This window comes from Triticum dicoccoides, chromosome 5A (genome assembly GCF_002162155.2).
Source record: "Triticum dicoccoides isolate Atlit2015 ecotype Zavitan chromosome 5A, WEW_v2.0, whole genome shotgun sequence".
Lineage (NCBI taxonomy): Eukaryota > Viridiplantae > Streptophyta > Magnoliopsida > Poales > Poaceae > Triticum > Triticum dicoccoides.
Window position 1 is genome coordinate 671,177,355 of NC_041388.1, and position 20,254 is coordinate 671,197,608.

A 20,254-nucleotide genomic window follows, 5' to 3' on the forward strand; every position below is an offset into this window, starting at 1 on the left:
GGATTTTTTTCAAATTCGTCGCGCAGGTCGATCGTTTGAAATTTCCTTTGACCAATAGCTTTATCTTATAGTTTTACACGACCTTGGTGTTGCGCATTTTCTGTTTCAACCATCGTAGATGATTAGATGTAACTTCTTCCTCGTGAAAAGTATATACCCATATGTATGGTGTTAATGACAGTCCTTAATCTTGGTTTCCTCTCCGGTGTCCTGCTACACACGTGTCACCACCGGCGTCTCTCCTCTTGAATTCCTCTCCCGCGTTGCACTAGCGCCACCGCCGGTGTCGTTTGTCTCTACATTCTCTTCCATGTCCTGCTACAATGAAGCCATCGCCGGCGTCAATCCTCTTGGCCTCCTTGCTTGTGTCTTACTACACTGGCGCCGTCGCCATCATCGTTCTCTCCCACATGTTGTTGCACTAGCGCCATCGGCGGCGTGTTCCTCTCAACCACCTCTCCCATGTCGTTTCCCTCGGTCTCCTTTTCGATGTCCTGCTACACTGAAGCCATCGCCAACGTCGTTCCTCTCGGCCTCCTCGCTCGCATCCTACTACACTGGTGCGGTCGTCATCGTCGTTCTTTTCGGCCTTCTCCTTAGCGTCCTACTACACTGAGGCCGCCATGGCGCGCACACTGCATTTTTTCTCCATCATCCTCTGCATCAATGTCCTCCTATTCGTTACTCCACACTGACTTTCTCGGCGGCGACGGTGCTAGCAACTAGTTCACTGCACCGCCGATGGGATCGCTCGCCCGCGACTCCGGGCTTGTCGTGTCGGACGCGGCGCCGCGACCGCCGCCCATCTCTGTCGCCGAGGCACCTCTAGTGTAACATTGTGTGTTATGTGTAGTTGTTAATTCTTAATCATATCCAGTGTATGCAACCAAACAACATGCATTAGTATGAGCACAACCAATGCGAGCAACCAAACACAACGCGTAGAGGTGTTGCTACAATGCAGGAAGAGAGTATGCAGGCAACCAATCAACATGCGGATGTTGGTTTTTTGCTTGCATATGATCAACCAGGCCCAACTGAGACAAGTATGCAAAGTGCAAAAAACGATGCAGGTAACCAAACGCGTCCCAAAAGAATAAAAAAATTGTTCGGGTATTTCATCGAACACATAGAGCGCAAGGTGTATGTCCAGAGGAGTTGGATGTACTGGGGTGTCGTTCGATGGCCGCACGGTCAAAGGCGTTGTGGGTTGGGGCCTCCGGTGCAAGTGTTGTGGGTAAGGGACGGCGGCAAAGCATGACGGCAGAGCTACGGTGGCAACTGTGCAGATTTGGCGCGGGCCTTTGCTGCCAGTCTTATGTAGTGGACATGTCCGGACATTTTCATATTCGCCCCAGATATGAGCTTTGTATATGGGAGTGTCGGTCGGTCTAAGCGCTGAGCCGTGTTTGTCTGGTTCGATTAGACAACGTTTTTCTGTCCGGTCAATGACCCGTCAGGCTGCTCGTTCGTCCGAAATGAATATGAGACGTCTAGTTGTAAATTATCTAACATTAGCCACTCATGAGCGCAACTACAACCATCTACTCCTCAGTCTTCACGGTATGATAACGATGGCCATTGGAGCTTGTAGTGTACTGGCCAAAATGTATGTATGTGGTGCTGGCCGGTGAATGCCAGCCAAGATTCTCTCGGGAGTGCATTGTATGTCTGTCCGCCGCCACCAAACAGGTTCGGCGCCGTTGCACCGCGTAAATTATCCATTTTAGGAAAACAGTGGACAAATTTCAGGCACAGGGGTGACGCAAACGAGCAAAACTGCACGTCCTTGAACTCCATGTAGTATGTCTGCATCCACACGCTAATCGCATAAATGTTGGAATAGCTTGAGTAGTTCATTAGGCCTAATTTTAATTGGGTGGATGCAAATCAGACCATTCTGATCTTGATCTACGCGTGTTCAGTCCAAACTGTGCCTTTTCAGGAAATCGCAAAGATTAATTAATGCGTAACGAAAGCAACAGGAGGACGCTTTACTGACTCGAAAGTTCTGAGCAATTTTGCAGCGGCCTGAAAGATTAGGTGCATGCATGCTAAATTAAGCGCCCAATACCTTGCGTGCAGCATCAAGTGATAAATCGAATTGACGTAGTGCGATCGATCGGTGCGGTGCTAATTCTGCCAATAACCCAGATTGTCTTACCCGGCTTCCCGAGGCATCTGTGCGTGCAAACGACATGGGTATTTTTCTTTTCAGGTTTTCTTTAGAAAGCTTTCGAGTTTGGCTGGTACGGCAAAGTGGTGGTGTTGTTCTAGTCTAGGAATAAATAGATGATGCCCCGCGCATTGCTGCAGTAACTTTTTTTTAAAATATGTAAATATTTGCTAAAAAAATAACTAAATCTAATGTAAACAAATATAAGCTTCAAAATCAATAAAAAAGTGTCTAAAATAGAATAAAATCTTTTGAATTACTGTTAAAATATAATTTAGAACAAAAAATGTGAAGGACTTACATCATGTATGATGTGGCAACATTGCATGCATAGACTAATAGAAAAATAATTATAATCTATAAGTTCGTTTATGTGATAGATTTTGCATGGCTTAATGGGAGAGAAGATTTAAATGCATGGCTTAGTGGGGATGTTGAGGTGGATACTTTGCATGTTGAGAGAATTGTGATCAACTTTTTAAGAGTGTAAGATATCTGCCCTCTTTTTCCCCGTCCCTTTGTGTGCTTATCCTCGACAGAGGGCGTGTGGAACGTATTTTTTGACTACCAAGATTTGTCCAGTTTAGGTTTTGATGGATCCATCTGGATTCGACCACCTTTTGTGGTCCTCAGAGTTTCTACAGGCTCTTACTGGTGTTTTCTTTTTCGGGGTGGCGATGCTTTGCAGATTGTAGTCGTCGGCGTTTGCTCGTTTGCTTCGACGACTTCCGGGCCACCGCTTCTACAAGTTTCTGGGTTTCAAAAAGTTTACTCTGCTGAGACGGAGGCCCAGAGGCGACATCGAGCTATGCTCCGGCACACTGCCGATGGATATAGAAGAAAGAAGACTCCGACGCACTCAAGGATTTGAATGTAATTTCATTTTTTCTGTATGGATGTGTTTGTATAGACATATGATGCTTAAAATATGTAGGCCTTTTCTCAAAAATAATTTTAAAAAAAATCTTTTGTTTCGTTTGTGTAGATATGTTCCCATAATAATCTCTCGAGCTCTCTAAGCTGACCTAATTATACTGTTGAGCCTGAACCCTGAAGGTAAGTAACGGATCACGATTAAGTCAGTTAACAAGATCACCGATGTTGTAGCTGTAGACCCTGAGTGTGAGCAGGTCGTGGTGGTGGTATATATAAGCACTCGTCAGGCACAACCGCACAAGGATCCACCACCCGCAACAAAAGAAAAGAAAAGAAACAACGATGGCCGTCTCTCGCTGCTCCATCCTTCTGCTGCCGCTCCTCCTCTTCCTCTGCACCCTCCCGCCGCTCACCTCAGCCTGCGACCGCTGCGTGCACCGCACCAGAGCCGCCTACTACGCCTCGTCTCTCACCCTCGCCGGTACCATCCATACACCTGCATACATATGCTCTGTTTCTACTTTCTACCTATACATGGCCCATGCATGATTCTGATTGTTCGATTGTGGTGTCTTGCAGCCGGTTCCTGCGGGTACGGCGCGGCGGCCGCGTCCCTCAACGGCGACCTGCTCGCCGGGGCCGGCCCGGCCCTGTACAGACAAGGCGTCGGCTGCGGCGCGTGCTTCCAGGTGCGGTGCAAGGACGAGGAGCTCTGCGCTACCGCCGGCGTGAAGGTCGTCGTCACCGACCGCGCCAGGACGAAGACGAACGACACCGACCTCGTGCTGAGCAGCCCGGCGTTCGCTGCCATGGCCCGCCCCGGCATGGCTGGGCGGCTCGCCAAGCTCGGCGCCGTCGACGTCGAGTACAAGAGGTAATCCAAAGCCCCCTCTCATTTATTTGTCTCGAAGCACGGAGATTGGAAAGAGCTAAACTCAAGATTGTCAACGCTGCCGCGAATGTGCAGGGTGCCGTGCGTGTACGAGGGAAAGAACCTCTCGCTGCGGGTGGATGAGCGGAGCCGCGCGCCCAGCGAGCTCGCCATCACGATCCTCTACCAGGGCGGCCAGACCGACATCGTCGAGGTCGACGTCGCGCAGGTCGGTTCGTCGTCGAGCTGGACGTCCCTGACACGAGACCACGGGCCGGCGTGGAGCACGAGCGAGGCGCCACCGGGGCCACTGCAGCTGAGGGCGGTGGTGACCAGCGGGTTCGACGGGGCATGGGTCTATGCCGAACATGAAGTCCTGCCGAGCCAGTGGCACGCCGGCGAGGTCTACGACACCGGCGTCCAGATCACCGCCATCGCCCAAGAAGCCTGCCTCCCCTGCGACACGCAGGAGTGGAAGTGACGCCTGACGAGGCAAGCAAACCACGCCGATCTGCCAGGGGGCTCCTGCAAAGTACCACGTACAAAATACTACAAATAAAGATATGTAGGAACAATGAAGTGAAGTGATAATGAGTAGATGACGGCTAGGCTCGAACAAAATACTACAAATGAAATTGGTGGTTGTTTATGCAAATGAAGTGATAATATGTTAGACTGTATTTACATGTGTATATTGTAACGTTGTATACCATCTCATTATATATATATGTGATAGGCCACCCCTAGAGGGTTGTGCCGGTTTCCTCCAAAGCCTATTGTCTTACATGGTATCACGCTAGGTTACGTCCGCTTCCGCCTAAAAACCCTAAATCGCCGCCGCCACCGCCGCCGCCGCCGCGCCCGCCGCCGCCGTCGCCCGACTGCTATGACGTCCGCTGCTGCGTCCGGCTCCACCGCCATCGGTTTTCTGCCGGCCTCCCTCGCGGCACTTCTCTCGAGGCCGCTGGATGCCGCCTCCCTTCAGGCGCCGATCGGGACACGGAGCGTCGGCTCCCTCTTCGCGCTCCCGCCGGCTGCTACTTCGCCCGGGCAGGCGCTTGTGGCCCACACCATCGCCGCCCCGTCAACCGCGGCTGTCGCGCCCTCGGCCACTGCGCCGCTGGTGGCGGAGGACGTCGCGCTGGCAGGTTTCGCGGCGTCAACCGCGGCCATCGCGCCCTCTGTCACCGCGCCGGCTGCCCCTCCGACTGTCTCCACGGTGTTCTCACCTCAGCCAGTCTCCTCGATGGGATCGCAGCCGCCGCCTCCGTTTCACTTTGGCCATCTCATCACCATCAAGTTGTCGTCGGACAATTACATCTTCTAGCGCGCGCAGGTTCTTCCGCTTCTTGGGAGTCACTACCTGCTTGGCTATGTCGACGGCTCTCTCCCTTGCCCTCCTGCGCTGGTTGACAGCGTGCATGGTCCGGTCTATAATCCGGCTCACCGTGTCTGGACAGGGCAGGATCAGGCGAACCTCTCCTCCATCCAGGGGTCGCTCTCTCCGGCCGTTGCTGGGCTTGTTGTCTTCGCCAAGACGTCCCATGAGGCATGGACTATTCTTGAGCGCTCGTTTGCGGCACAGTCGCAGGCTCGTGTATCTGGGCTCCGTCGCCAACTTGGGGAGTGTCAGAAGCTTGACTCCACCGCCACTGAGTTCTACAACAAAGTCAAGAGTCTCGCCGACACGCTGGCCTCCATTGGACAGCCCCTCACCGACTCCGAGTTCAACTCGTTTATCGTCAATGGTCTTGATGAGGAGTATGACGCCCTAGTCGAGATCATCAATGAGAGGGGCAACTCCACGCCCATGCCAGCACACGAGGTCTTTTCACGCCTCCTGCTTACTGAGCAACGAGTCGAGACGCGCCGATCCAGGGGCAACGGTGCCCTCTCGACAAACGCCGCCACCAAGGGTGGTCGCTCCTCTGCTTCATCCAGGGCTCATTCGGGGCAGTCACCACCACCCGCCTCGGCCCCTCCTCCTACTGCGACGCTACCAGGGGCTGGCGGTCCACGTGTGTGCCAGCTTTGTGGTCGCGATGGGCACTGGGCCTCGAAGTGTCACAAGCGCTTCCAGCGGGGTTTTCTTGGTCTTGGCAATGACGGGAAGGATACACGCAACTTTGCTCGTCAGGTCGCCATGGCTGATCGTCCGCCGCCGCAGAAGCCACAGGGACACATTCAGTCCTACTCCATTGATCCCCACTGGTACATGGACTCTGGGGCGACAGAGCACCTGACCAGTGAGATGGGGAAGCTTCATACTCGTGAACCCTACCATGGCTCCGACAAGATCCACACCGCCAATGGAGCAGGTATGCACATCTCTCATATTGGTCAAGCATCACTTCTCACTAGACATGCCAATAGGAGTCTTCAACTTCGCAATGTTCTTCGAGTTCCATCTGTGACACGTAATCTTCTTTCAGTTCCTAAACTCACTCGTGATAATAATGTGCTTTGTGAATTTCATCCTTTTGATCTTTTTATTAAGGATCGGGGAACGAGGGACATTCTTCTTAGTGGGCGGCTCTGCCAAGGTCTCTATCGTCTGGAGCATCCTGGCGTCGCTCGCGTCTTGAGTGGAGTTCGGGTATCTCCGTCACAGTGGCATGCTCGTCTTGGTCATCCGGCCACACCTATTGTCCGGCATGTTTTGCGTCGTCATGAGCTTCCTAGTGTGTCTAGTAATAAAGATGTAGCAGTGTGTGATGCTTGTCAGCAGGGGAAGAGTCATCAACTTCCTTTTTCGGAGTCCAGTCGTGAGGTGAAACATCCTTTAGAACTTGTGTTTTCAGATGTATGGGATCCTGCTCAGACTTCTGTTAGTGGTCATAATTATTATATCAGTTTTGTTGATGCTTACAGCCGCTTTACCTGGCTTTATCTTATCAAACGTAAATCTGATGTGTTTGACATTTTTGTTCAGTTCCAAAAACATGTTGAACGCCTTCTCAAGCACAAAATTCTTCATGTTCAGTCGGACTGGGGTGGCGAGTATCGCAACCTCAACTCCTTCTTTCAGTCGCTTGGGATCACTCACCGTTTAGCATGTCCACATACACATCAGCAGAATGGTTCAGTAGAACGTAAGCATCGTCACATTGTTGAAGCTGGTCTGACTCTTTTGGCCCATGCATCTGTTCCGTTTCGTTTTTGGAGTGATGCTTTCACCACTGCATGTTTTCTCATCAATCGTACTCCCACTCGTGTTTTGAATATGAAGACTCCCATTGAAGTTCTCCTTAATGAACAACCGGACTACACCTTTCTCAAGGTGTTTGGGTGTGCTTGCTGGCCCCATCTCCGTCCATATAACAAGCGTAAGCTCGAGTTTCGTTCCAAGAAGTGTGTTTTTCTTGGTTATAGCTCTCTTCATAAAGGATATAAATGTCTTCATGTTCCCACTAATCGTGTCTACATCTCTCGGGATGTTGTGTTTGATGAGCATGTTTTTCCCTTTGCCAACCTCCCTGTGTCCACTACCGAGCCACCTGTCATGCATTCATCCTCTGTTGCTTCTGACCAATTTGATGATGTTGCATATTCTCCTCTATTGTTGCCTAACCATGGTGCAGGCACTGGTCGTGGGGCTCGTTTGGAGATTCTGGAAGCGCCATCTTCCTCTTCGTCGCCATCGCCTTCATCCTCGGCACCTTCTGTTGTGCATGAGGAGCACATGGCGCCCCTGCATGGCCTCGGTTTTCCGTGCTCATGCACGGCCGATCGACGTCCTGGCCCGGTCGCCTCTGGCTTCTGGGCTGCCTTCGCCATCGTCGCGCCCTGCAACCCCGTCGACTGGGCCGGCCTCCTCGGTCCCCGTCTCGCCCAGGGCGTCGGGGCAGTCATCACCAGGCCTGGCCTCGCCCGCCCCTGTCTCGCCCAGGGTGTCTGGGCCCTTCTCACCAGGGCCGGCCTCGCCTGCTCTCGCCTCGCCAAGGTCGTCTGGGCCGGTGTCACCGGAGCTGGCCTCGCCCACCCTCGGTTCGCCCATGGCCTCTGAGCCCCTGTCGTCGGGCCAGTCTTCGCCATGCAGCCCGGAGTCGTCTGTCCCGAGCTCGCCTGAGGTGATTTCTGCATCTCCGGCGACCGTCACGTCTCCGTCACCTTCGCCTCCGCCGGCTCCTGCTGCTGCTCTACGTCCACATACGCGCAGTCGGAGTGGCATTTTTCAGCCTAAGCAACGTCACGATGGCACAGTTGCTTGGTTAGCGGCGTGCATGTCTGCTGCTCTCGCAGATCCATCCTCTGAGCCACGCACGTATCAAGCTGCTATGCGCATTCCTCATTGGAGAGAGGCCATGGAGCAGGAGTATCAAGCGCTTCTTCGCAATCAGACACGGACTCTTGTTTCTCCACAATCACGGGTAAATGTCATTGATTCCAAATGGGTTTTCAAAGTGAAGAGGCATTCTGATGGGTCCATTGAGCGCTATAAGGCTCGTCTGGTTGCTCGTGGTTTTCGACAGCGTTTTGGACTTGACTATGAAGACACCTTCAGTCCAGTGGTCAAGCCTACTACCATCAGACTTCTTCTCTCTCTGGCTGTTACTCGAGGTTGGTTTCTTCGTCAGCTTGATGTTCAAAATGCTTTTCTTCATGGTGTCTTGGCGGAGGAGGTTTACATGCGCCAGCCTCCGGGTTTCTCTGATCCGGATCGCCCTGATCATCTCTGTCGTCTGTCCAAGGCAATTTATGGTCTGAAGCAGGCTCCTCGTGCTTGGCATGCTCATCTTGCAATGGCTCTTCGTGCTCATGGTTTTGCATCATCAACTGCTGACTCCTCATTGTTTCTTCTTCAAAGGCCTGAGGTTACTATGTACTTGTTGGTCTATGTAGATGATATCATTTTGGTCAGCTCCTCTCAGTCGGCTGCTACTGCGCTTGTTCGCTCACTTGGTGCTGATTTTGCGGTCAAGGACCTTGGGAAGCTTCATTACTTTCTTGGTGTGGAGGTTACTTCTCGTGCTGCTGGCCTTGTTATGACGCAGAAGAAGTACTCTCTGGATTTGTTGCAGCGAGCTGGGATGCTTAAGTACAAACCGACGACTACACCCATGTCTACCACTGATAAGCTCAATGCTGTTGATGGTGTGCTTCTTTCTTCTTCTGATGCGACCGAGTACCGGAGTATTGTTGGTGGGCTCCAGTACTTGACGATCACGCGACCAGTCATTTCCTATGCTGTTAACCGAGTCTGCCAGTATCTGCAGTCACCCCGTGACACTCATTGGTCTGCTGTTAAGCGGATTTTGCGCTATATTCGTTTCACGGTGGCTCATGGTTTGCATATTCGGCCGTGTGACTCTGGTTGTCTTTCAGCATATTCTGATGCAGACTGGGCTGGCAATCCGGATGATAGGCGATCCACGGGGGGTTATGCTGTCTTCTTTGGCTCTAACCTGATTGCCTGGAGTGCTCGAAAACAAGCTACTGTCTCGCGTAGCAGTACTGAGGCTGAGTATAAGGCTGTGGCCAATGCCACATCAGAGATTATCTGGGTACAGTCCTTGCTTCAGGAGTTAAGTATACCCCAATCACAGCCTCCTGTTCTTTGGTATGATAACATCGGTGCTACATACCTTTCTGCAAATCCGGTATTCCATGCCCGAACGAAACACATTGAAGTTGACTATCACTTTGTGCGTGAACGTGTCTCTCAGAAGCAACTACAGATCAAGTTTATTTCTTCCAAGGATCAACTTGCTGACATCTTCACCAAGCCATTGCCTTTGCCACAGTTTGAGACTTGCAGGCACAATCTTACCCTTCTAGATTCATTAGAAAGTGGCTAAGATTGAGGGAGGGTGTTAGACTGTATTTACATGTGTATATTGTAACGTTGTATACCATCTCATTATATATATATATGTGATAGGCCACCCCTAGAGGGTTGTGCCGGTTCCCCCCAAAGCCTATTGTCTTACATAATACAAATGAAATTTGTTGGACGACGGACGAAACTAGTCGTTGGTCTTCCAGGATTCACCGAACGAGCTAAACACACAACCTAAAAATGCCATACTGTAATGAGCATAAGCACACTTGAGACACGTATGAGCTGAGCTGAGCACAGTGGTGACTCGGTGCGCCATTAACAACATCTACGACCGGACTGAGCAAACCGCGGACACGACTACGGAAAGCGTCAGCCCGGTCCTCAAATGTTCGCATTTGTAACCTTACCTTTGAAACTCATATCCATGCAAACACATGCACACTGAGCATCACACACAAACAATGAGTAGCGCACACGACTACGAATTATTCTTACATAAAAATAAAAAGTCCAAATATAATCCAAGCATAAAATTTGTTCATAGTGCATAATTGAAACATAAAAAGTGTAGTTCAGTGATTTTCAACATGGATCCATATATACTCCACAAGATTGATCATCGAGAAGTTGCATGTCCGCATGTTGATGTCGATGTTGTCGATGCATCTATTCTCAGCTTAAAAGTTGTCATTAGCCTTCTCCACGACAGTCATTATGCGCAAGAACAAAGATTGCTCATCCGAAAACGACGTCGAAAGAAACCTTCATGATATGTTGGGTCCAATGTGAAGTAGTCCGTGTACAAGTCGTGCGTCAGTGATCCTATCACGGGGAATTACTCTCTGGCCCATTATCGAACCCTTGAAATTCAGTACATGTTCCTCTTCCTTCTCAATTTTTTTTGGATCCTCATTATCATAGTCATTTCAGCATCTCCGTCATTCAAATCCGACAATTCGATGAACTCTGTGTTTCCATAACCATCATTCAACGATGAATCCATCGGTGACCCACAAATGATCAAAAGAATAAAAACTATGTTTAGGCATTTCATCAAACACATATAGCGCGAGGTGTATGTCCAGAGGAGTTGGACGTAGCGGGGTGGCATTCGATGGCTGCACGGTCGTCGGAGGCGTTGTGTGATTGGGGTTTTCGGTGCAAGCAGTGTGGGTTAGGGACGGTGGCGGAGCATCGATGGCGCCAGAGTTACGGTGGTGACTGTGCGGACGAGGCCGGAAAGAGGAGAGAAACATGATAGATTGGATAAGGAGAGGGTCATCTTCAAGCGATTTGGTGCGGGCCCTTGCTGCCAGTCGTACGTAGTGGGCGCATCCGATTGTCCCATATCCACCCCAGATATGAGTTATGTATGAGTGTCGATCAGTCCAAACGTTGAGTTGTGTTTGTCCGGTTTGATTGGACAATGTTTTTCTGTCTGTTTGATTAGGGACTTGTCAGGCTGCTCATTTGTCCGAAATGAATATGAGTCGTCTAGTTGTAGATGCTCTAATATTAGCCACTCATCGGTGCAACTGCAACCATCTACTCCTCATGGTATGATAACGATGGCCATTGGAGCTTGTAGTGTAATGGCCAAAATGTATGTATGTGATGCTGGCCGGTGAAAGCCAGCCAAGATTCTGTCGGAGTGCACTCTGCGTCTGTCCGCCGCCACCAACCAGGGGCGTCGCCGTGGCACCGCGTAAATTATCCATTTTTGGAAAACGGTGGCCAAATTTCAGGCACAGGGGTGACGCAAACGGGCAAAACGTGCACGTCCTTGAACTCCATGTAGTATGTCTGCATCCACACGCTAATCGCATAAATGTTGGATTAGCTTGTGTAGTTAATTAGGCCTGAAATGTTAGTTGGGTGGATGCAAATCATACCATTCTGATCTTGATCAACGCGTGTTTAGTGCAAACTGTGCCTATTATGGACAGTGCAAAGATTAATTAAGTGCGTAACGAAAGCAACAGGAGGACGCTTAACTGAATCGAAAGCTGTGAGCAATTCTGCAGCGGCCTGAAAGATTAGGTGCATGCAAGCATGCTAACTTAAGCCCTATACCTTGGCGTGCAGCATCAAGCGATCAATCGAATTGAAGTGCAACTGATCGAGGGTGCAACATGTGTAGCCGCGCAGTGCGGTCCATCGATGCGGTGCTAATTCATTAATAAAGCCGGACGAAACGAGGTTGCAGGAATGGAGTGTGAGTGAGACACCGAGTTTCCGTTACGAGTTAAGTATTAGCCTACGCTTGGAAGTTTGTCTAGATACAGACACATTTAGTGTTAGCTTGATTTTTATTTAGACAAATCTACGACAAGCTTTTTAAAACGGAGGGAGTACTACCCTTTGCGTGGCCGATGATAGTGACTCCACCAGGTCTCGGTAAGTTCTCGCGGGTGACTCAAATGGACAAAGTCAATTTTAATCTTGTACTACTCGCCACCGCGACCGGCACATGTGCAACTCTATTGCTAACATATGAAATTAAGCTTAGCAACCTAAAAACCAGTGTTTAATAAGAGACAACCCATCATTCCATCAAAATATAAATTTAATAGCCTAGAAATTTTCTACCAATCGTTCGTCTTGATGATGTAACAAAAGGGCCAAAGAGGTCATGTTTTGCAGAAAAGAAGTACCAGAGAAGATGAAGCTTGGAGAATAAGAAGGGGGAAAAGGAAAAAGAGACATTTTTTTGGCAGCAGGACGTTTGACAGCTATCCTACCCAGCGCTTAGAAAAAATGCAGAGGTGGCTATGGCGTTCAATGGCCTATGGTAAGAGCAACTCCAATGAAGGGATCCATTTTGTTCGTCTGCGTCCATTTCGATCGACGCGGACAAAAATGAAGGCCCAACGCAACAATCCAAGCCCAAATCTCATTCGCCTGGCGTCCGCGCCGATCCATTTCTGGTTCAAAATTGCGCCTGAAATGTGTCGGCGCGGACGCTGCGCGTCTTCTCGGCATCCGTCGTGGCTCCACCTGTAGGCCAGCCAACTACCGCTCGTCGTCTTATTTATGACGATAATTGATAGCGGGCCCACTAGTCAACTAGTGGAAGTGTCTTTTTTTAGCCACGCGTGTGGCGGGGGGCTGCCTCACTTCCATCCACATCTAGCCCCCTACCATTCCCTTTGCTTCCTCACTGGCGACAGCAAACCCTAGCAAGCGATGGGCCTCTTCGGTAGCAGCAGCGGCAAGGGCACCCCCGGCGCCTCGTCCTCCGGTGCTCCTCCCCCCTCTTCGTCCGGCGCCGGCGCGTTTCCGCCCAGGTCGCCGGCGCCTACACATCCCGGTGCACCAAGCGAGGTGGCACTGGGAGTACAGGCAGCCGCAGCCCTACCCCGATGTCACGCTGCCGCACAACTAGCACCTGAATCCGCACCGGATCCCGGTGCCGGCGGTTCCACGGACCCAGCGGGCGCACGAAGAGGAGGTGCTCAGGTGCCGCGCGCAGCTCACGCCGGAGCAGCGACGGATGCCCGAGTACGCCACCGACTCTCCCAACTGGGAGGCTTAGTTTGCCCTCGAACACGAGGATCAACGACGTGTAGGCGCCGCCGCCGTTTCCACCGCCGCCCCCGCGGGTAGAGCCAGAGGAAATGGAGGCGGAGGCGGAGTACCAAGCCGCCCTCGAGGAGGCTCTGCAACATGCGCTAGAGGCTAGCCGTCTCGAGGAGGACACACACTGGGATGGGCTAGAGCAAGCCCTTGCCCTGTCTGCGGTGGGGGACTCCATCAACACCCCGCTCTTCGTCCCGCCTACGCCACCGCCGTCGCCCATCGAGACCAAGCCGGAGCCGAAGCCGACACGGAAGCGCTCCCCGCCTCCACCCACTTGGCCGGAGGAGGCCTACACGTGGACGGGCCAATACCATGAGTTGGTGAGCGCGCCTTCTGTCCACTACGCCACGACCCCGGCGCAGGAGGCGGCCCACCTTGAGTGTTGGAAGGCGCACTGGCTCCGTCAGGAGCAAGCCGACGGCGAGCGGCATATGCGTGATAACCCACAAGTATAGGGGATCGTAACAGTTTTTGAGGTTAGAGTATTCAACCCAAATTTATTGATTCGACACAAGGGGAACCAAAGAATATTCTCAAGTATTAGCAGCTGAGTTGTCAATTCAACCACACATGGAAATTTAATATCTGCAGCAAAGTGTTTAGTAGCAAAGTAATATGATAGTAGTGGTAATGGTGGTAAAAGGTAACGGTAGCAAAAGTAATATTTTTGGTGTTTTGTAGTGATGATAACAATAACAACGGAAAAGTAAATAAACGAAGAACAGTATATGGAAAGCTCATAGGCAATGGATCGGTGATAGAGAAGTATGCCAGATGCGCTTCATCGTGTAACAGTCATAACCTAGGGTGACACAGAACTAGCTCCAATTCATCAATGTAATGTAGGCATGTATTCCGAATATACTCATACGTGCTTATGGAAAAGAACTTGCATGACATCTTTTGTCCTACCCTCCCGTGGCAGCGGGGTCCTATTGGAAACTAAGGGATATTAAGACCTGCTTTTAATAGAGTACCAGACCAAAGCATTAACACATAGTGAATACATGAACTCCTTAAACTATGGTCATCACCGGTAAGTATCCCGATTACTATCACTTCGGGGTTAACGGATCATAACACAAAATAGGTGACTATAGACTTGCAAGATATGATCAAGAACTCTCATATATTGATGAAAACATAATAGGTTCAGATCTGAAATCATGGCACTCGGGCCCTAGTGACAAGCATTAAGCATAGCAAAGTCATAGCAACACCAATCTCAGAACATAGTGGATACTAGGAATCAAACCCTAACAAAACTAACTCGATTACATGATAAATCTCATCCAACCCATAACCGTCCAGCAAGCCTACGATGGAATTACTCACGCACGGCGGTGAGCATCATGAAATTGGTGATGGAGGAAGGTTGATGATGACGATGGCGATGGATTCTCCTCTCCGGAGCCCCGAACGGACTACAGATCAGCCCTCCCGAGAGAGTTTAGGGCTTGGCGGCGGCTCCGTATCGTAAAATGCGATGAGTCCTTCTCTCTAGTTTTTTCCCCTAAAGAGAATATATGGAGTTAGGGTTGAGGTCGGTGGAGCGTCAGGGGGCCCACGAGGCAGGGGGTGCGCCCAGGGGGGTAGGGCGTGCCCCCACCCTCGTGGACAGGTGGAGCCCCCCTGACGTGGATCTTCCTTCCAGTATTTTTTATATATTCCAACATAATTCTCCGTTGATTTTCAGGTCATTCCTAGAAATTTTATTTCTGCACAAAAATAACACCATGACAATTCTGCTGAAAACAACGCCAGTCCGGGTTAGTTCCATTCAAATCATGCAAGTTAGAGTCCAAAACAAGGGCAAAAGTGTTTGAAAAAGTAGATACGACGGAGACGTATCAACTCCCCCAAGCTTAAACCTTTGCTTGTCCTCAAGCAATTCAGTTGATAAACTGAAAGTGATAAAGAAAACTTTTACAAACTCTGTTTGCTTGTTGTTGTAAATATGTAAATCCAACATTCAGATTTTCAGCAAAGATTATGAACTAACCATATTCACAATAACATTTAGGTCTCATATTTACTCATATCAATGGCATAATCAACTAGCGAGCAATAATAATAAAACTCGGATGACAACACTTTCTCAAAACAATCATGATATGATATAACAAGATGGTATCTCGCTAGCCCTTTCTGAGACCGCAAAACATACATGCAGAGCACCTTTAAAGATCAAGGACAGACTAGACATTGTAATTCATGGTAAAAGAGATCTAGTCAAGTCATACTTAATGTAAACTAACAACAATGAATGCAAATGACAGTGGTGCTCTCCAACTGGTGCTTTTTAATAAGAGGATGATGACTCAGCATGAAAGTAAATAGATTGGCCCTTCGCAGAGGGAAGCAGGGATTTGTAGAGGTGCCAGAGCTCGGTTTTGAAATAGATATGAATAATATTTTGAGTGGTATACTTTCATTGTCAACATAACAACCAAGATATGGCGATATCTTCCATGCTACACACATTATAGGCGGTTCTCAAACAGAATGGTAAAGTTTATACTCCCCCTCCACCAACAAGCATCAATCCATGGCTTGCTCGAAACAACGAGTGCCTCCAACTAACAAGAGTCCCGGGGGAGTTTTGTTTGCAATTATTTTGATTTTATTTGCATAAAGCATGGAACTGGGCATCCCGGTGACCAGCCATTTTCTCGTGAGTGAGGAGCGGAGTCCACTCCTCTTGAGAATAACCCGCCTAACATGGAAGATACGGACATCCCTAGTTGATACATGAGCTATTCGAGCATACACACACAGAATGTTTATTTGAAGGTTTAGAGTTTGGCACATACAAATTTAATTGGAACGGCAGGTAGATACCATATATAGGTAGGTATGGTGGACTCATATGGAATAACTTTGGGGTTTATGGAATCGGGTGCGCAAGCAGTATTCCCGCTTAGTACAGGTGAAGGCTAGCAAAACACTGGGAAGCGACCAGTTAGAGAGTGACAACAGTCATGAACATGCATTAAAATTAATCAACACCGAATGCAAGCATGAGTAGGATATAATCCACCATGAACATAAATATTGTAGAGGCTATGTTGATTTTGTTTCAACTACATGCGTGAACATGTGCCAAGTCAAGCCACTCGAATCATTCAAAAGAGGATACCACTCTATCATACCACATCACAATCATTTTAATAGCATGTTGGCACGCAAGGTAAACCATTATAAGCTCCTAGCTAATTAAGCATGGCATAAGCAACTATAATCTCTAATTATCATTGCAAACATGTTTATTCATAATAGGCTGAATCAGGAACGATGAACTAATCATATTTACAAAAACAAGAGAGGTCGAGTTCATACCAGGTTTTCTCATCTCAATAAGTTCATCATATAATCATCATTATTGCCTTTCACTTGCACGACTGAATAGTGTGGATAATAATAACAGTGCACGTGCATTGGACTAAGCTGGAATCTGCAGGCATTTAATTCAAGAGAGAAGACAAGGTAATATGGGCTCTTTGTTAGATCAACAATAATGCATATAAGAGCCACTCAACATTTTCATTATGGTCTTCTCCTATTGACCCCCAAAGAACAAGAAAAGAAATAAAACTATTTACACGGGAAAGCTCCCAACAAGCAAAAGAAGAACGAGAAATCTTTTTGGGTTTTATTTTTAATTACTACTACAAGCATGGAAAGTAAACTAATTAAAAGCTACAACTAATTTTTTTGTTTTTCTTAAGGCTTATTAACACACACAAGAAGAAAGCATAAAAAAGGAAAATAAACTAGCATGGATGATACAATGAAAAAGTATGAGCACGGACAACTAGCAATGAGTGTGTGAACATGAATGTAATGTCGGTGAGAAATACGTACTCCCCCTAGCTTAGGCTTTTGCCCTGAGTTGGTCTATGGCCATGGTTGGCCTGGCGGATATCCAAAGTAATAATTGGGATCGTACTATGAAGAAGCCTCGGATTGCCATTGGTTGGCAATCACCTCTGGATCCCACTGGTAATCAGACTGTCGTGGAGGATCAAATTGTGGTTCCGGCTCTGGCTGTGTAGCTGATGTAGGATTCCGGTAGGCGTGAATGGCCTCCAATGGAACAAGGTACTTGCCTGCAGATAAATCAAACAAGGAAGGAGCAGGCAAGGTAATAGTCTCAGGATGATTTTTACCAAATATTAATTTGTACTTAAGTGCCTTTTCCCTATCATTAACAATAAAATCATGTGCTACCATACTCTTATAATCTAAATAAACAGGAGGCAGCAACTTCTCTTCCTTCTCATAATGCCTAATAGGTATGTTAAACTGTGCAGCGAGGCGAAGATGCCTCCAAGGACGGGGCCCTCAGTAGGTTAAGATTTAACCGCTTTGCAACAATAGTGCCCATACTAGATGTGTCATCATGGAACAAGGCATGGCACAAAATAACAATATCAGGGGCACTAAGGTTGCCACAGTTTCCGCAACCAATTAAGCATCTACTAGCAAATATTGCGAAGTAACGTAAAACAGGAAAATGTATGCTAGTAATTCGTGCATCGGAAACCTTCCTCGTTTCCCCTACAGCAATGGTATCAATAAACCCATCCACATCGTCACGATGTGGTTCCTCTACGCTGCCCTCAAAAGGTATCAAACAAACCCGACAAAAATCACGAAGTGACATCTCCTTATGCTCATCATATAAATAAAATTCCACCGTAGGTGGTGAGCTCCTAGCATGGAAATGAAAGTTTTGCACAAAGATATTAGTGAGTAAGAGATACTGTTCGCGTTGGTCATGGAGGAAGGCGGCGAGGCCTGCATTCTCAGCCAATTCATAGAAATCGTCATAAATCCCGGCTGCTCTCAAGAAATTATCACAAGGCCATTCACACGGCCGAACCTCCGCAGTGCAAGGGAGATTATATTTGGGCCTCTTATCCTCCTCACTTTTCTTATCCTTCGAGCTTCGACTCGATGAGCCCCTCAAAAATTTCTTCATCTTTTTCTGAAAATTTCTGAAATTTTTAGTAACTTCAAAATAAAGTGAACCAAACTCAACAAAATTGATAGCAACTACTCCTAAATTGCCTAGAGACAATATTATGCATCAAAACTACTTTTGACCACATAAATTTGACATGCAAGCTCAAGAACAGGGTCACCTAAGTAGCAAAAATATGCAATGAATAAAGCACTAGAACAAAAACTAATTGGACCAATGGAGGAGTCACATACCAAGGAACAATCCCCCAAAGCAGTTTTGTGAGAGGTGCTTTGAGCAAGGAGATCGAAAATGGCAGCAAAATGAGCTTGGACTCGGGTTTGAGCTGGTTAGTGATGTTTGTGGGAGGGAGAAGGAGTGTGTGGTAGCTGGAATAAGTGGAGGGGAGCCACCGCGGGCCCACGAGGCAGGGGGGCACCCAGGGGGGTAGGGCGCGCCCTCCACTCTCGTGGCCAGGTGCTTGCTCCCCCTGCTGTGTTCTTAGTGCTAGATATTCTCAAATATTCTAAAAAAATCATATTTAAATTTCAGGGCATTTGGAGAACTTTTATTTTCGGGGTATTTTTTATTGCATGGATAATTCAGAAAATAGACAGAAATTACTATTTTTGCTTTATTTAATATAAATAATAGAAAGTAAAAAGAGGGTATAGAGAGTTGTGTTTTCTAAATTCATCCATCTCATGCTCATCAAAAGGAATCCACTAACAAGGTTGATCAGGTCTTGTTAACAAAGTCATTCCGAATAACATGGAACCGGAGAATTTTTGAATAACACTAGGTTACCTCAATGGGGATATGCACATCCCCAACAATAAGAATATCATATTTCTTCTTGACAGTAGGAAGAGGAAATTCAAAACCTCCAAAAATAATCGATGGAATTTTTCCAATAGAGTTTATACTATGAACTTGAGGTTGTTTCCTCGGAAAGTGTACGGTATGCTCATTGTCATTAACATGAAAAGTGATATTGCCTTTGGTACAATCAATAACAGCCCCTGCAGTATTCAAAAAGGGTCTTCCAAGAATAATAGACATACTATCATCCTCGGGGATATCAAGAATAACAAAGTCCGTTAAAATAGTAATGTTTGCAACCACAACATGCACATCCTCACAAATACCGACAGGTATAGCAGTTGAGTTATCAGCCATTTGCAAAGATATTTCAGTAGGTGTCAACTTATTCAAATCAAGTCTATGATATAAAGAGAGTGGCATAACACTAACACCGGCTCCAAGATCACATAAAGCAGTTTTAACATAGTTTCCTTTAATGGAGCATGGTATAGTTGGTACTCTGGGATCCCCAAGTTTCTTTGGTATTCCACCCTTAAAAGTATAATTAGCAAGCATGGTGGAAATTTCAGCTTCCGGTATCTTTCTTTTATTTGTAACAATTTCTTTCATATACTTAGCATAAGGATTCATTTTAAGCATATCAGTCAAATGCATACGCAAGAAGATAGGTCTAATCATTTCAGCAAAGCGCTCAAAAATCCTCATCATCCTTTTTCTTGGATGGTTTAGGAGGAAAATGCATGGGTTTCTAAACCCATGGTTCTCTTTCTTTACCGTGCTTCCTAGCAACAAAGTCTCTCTTATCATAACATTGATTCTTTGATTGTGGTTATCAAGATCAACAACAGGTTCAATCTCTACATCGTTGTCATTACTAGGTTGAGCATCAACATGAACATCATTATTAACATTATTACTAGGTTCATGTTCATTACTAGATTGTGTTTCAGCATCAGAAATAGAAATATCATTGGGATTCTTAGGTGTGTCAACAACAGGTTCACTAGAAGCATGCAAAGTCCTATCATTTTTCTTTTTCTTCCTTTTAGAAGGACTAGGTGCATCAATATTAGTTCTCTGAGAATCTTGCTCAATTCTCTTAGGATGGCCCTCAGGATACAAAGGTTCCTGAGTCATTTTACCACCTCTAGTCATAACTCTAACATCATTATCATTTTT

The 20,254-nt window shown here is 47.7% G+C and overlaps 1 protein-coding gene across 1 annotated transcript; it reads left to right on the top strand.

The window, feature by feature from the left end:
* The first annotated feature begins 3,353 nt into the window (after window positions 1–3,353).
* Window positions 3,354–4,643, top strand: LOC119298377 (expansin-like A1). Its single transcript, XM_037575808.1, has 3 exons — window positions 3,354–3,533; window positions 3,632–3,926; window positions 4,020–4,643. Exons 1-3 carry the CDS (start codon window positions 3,395–3,397, stop codon window positions 4,402–4,404), a joined length of 819 nt encoding a protein of 272 aa, XP_037431705.1. The 5' UTR covers window positions 3,354–3,394; the 3' UTR covers window positions 4,405–4,643.
* Window positions 4,644–20,254: the final 15,611 nt, after the last annotated feature.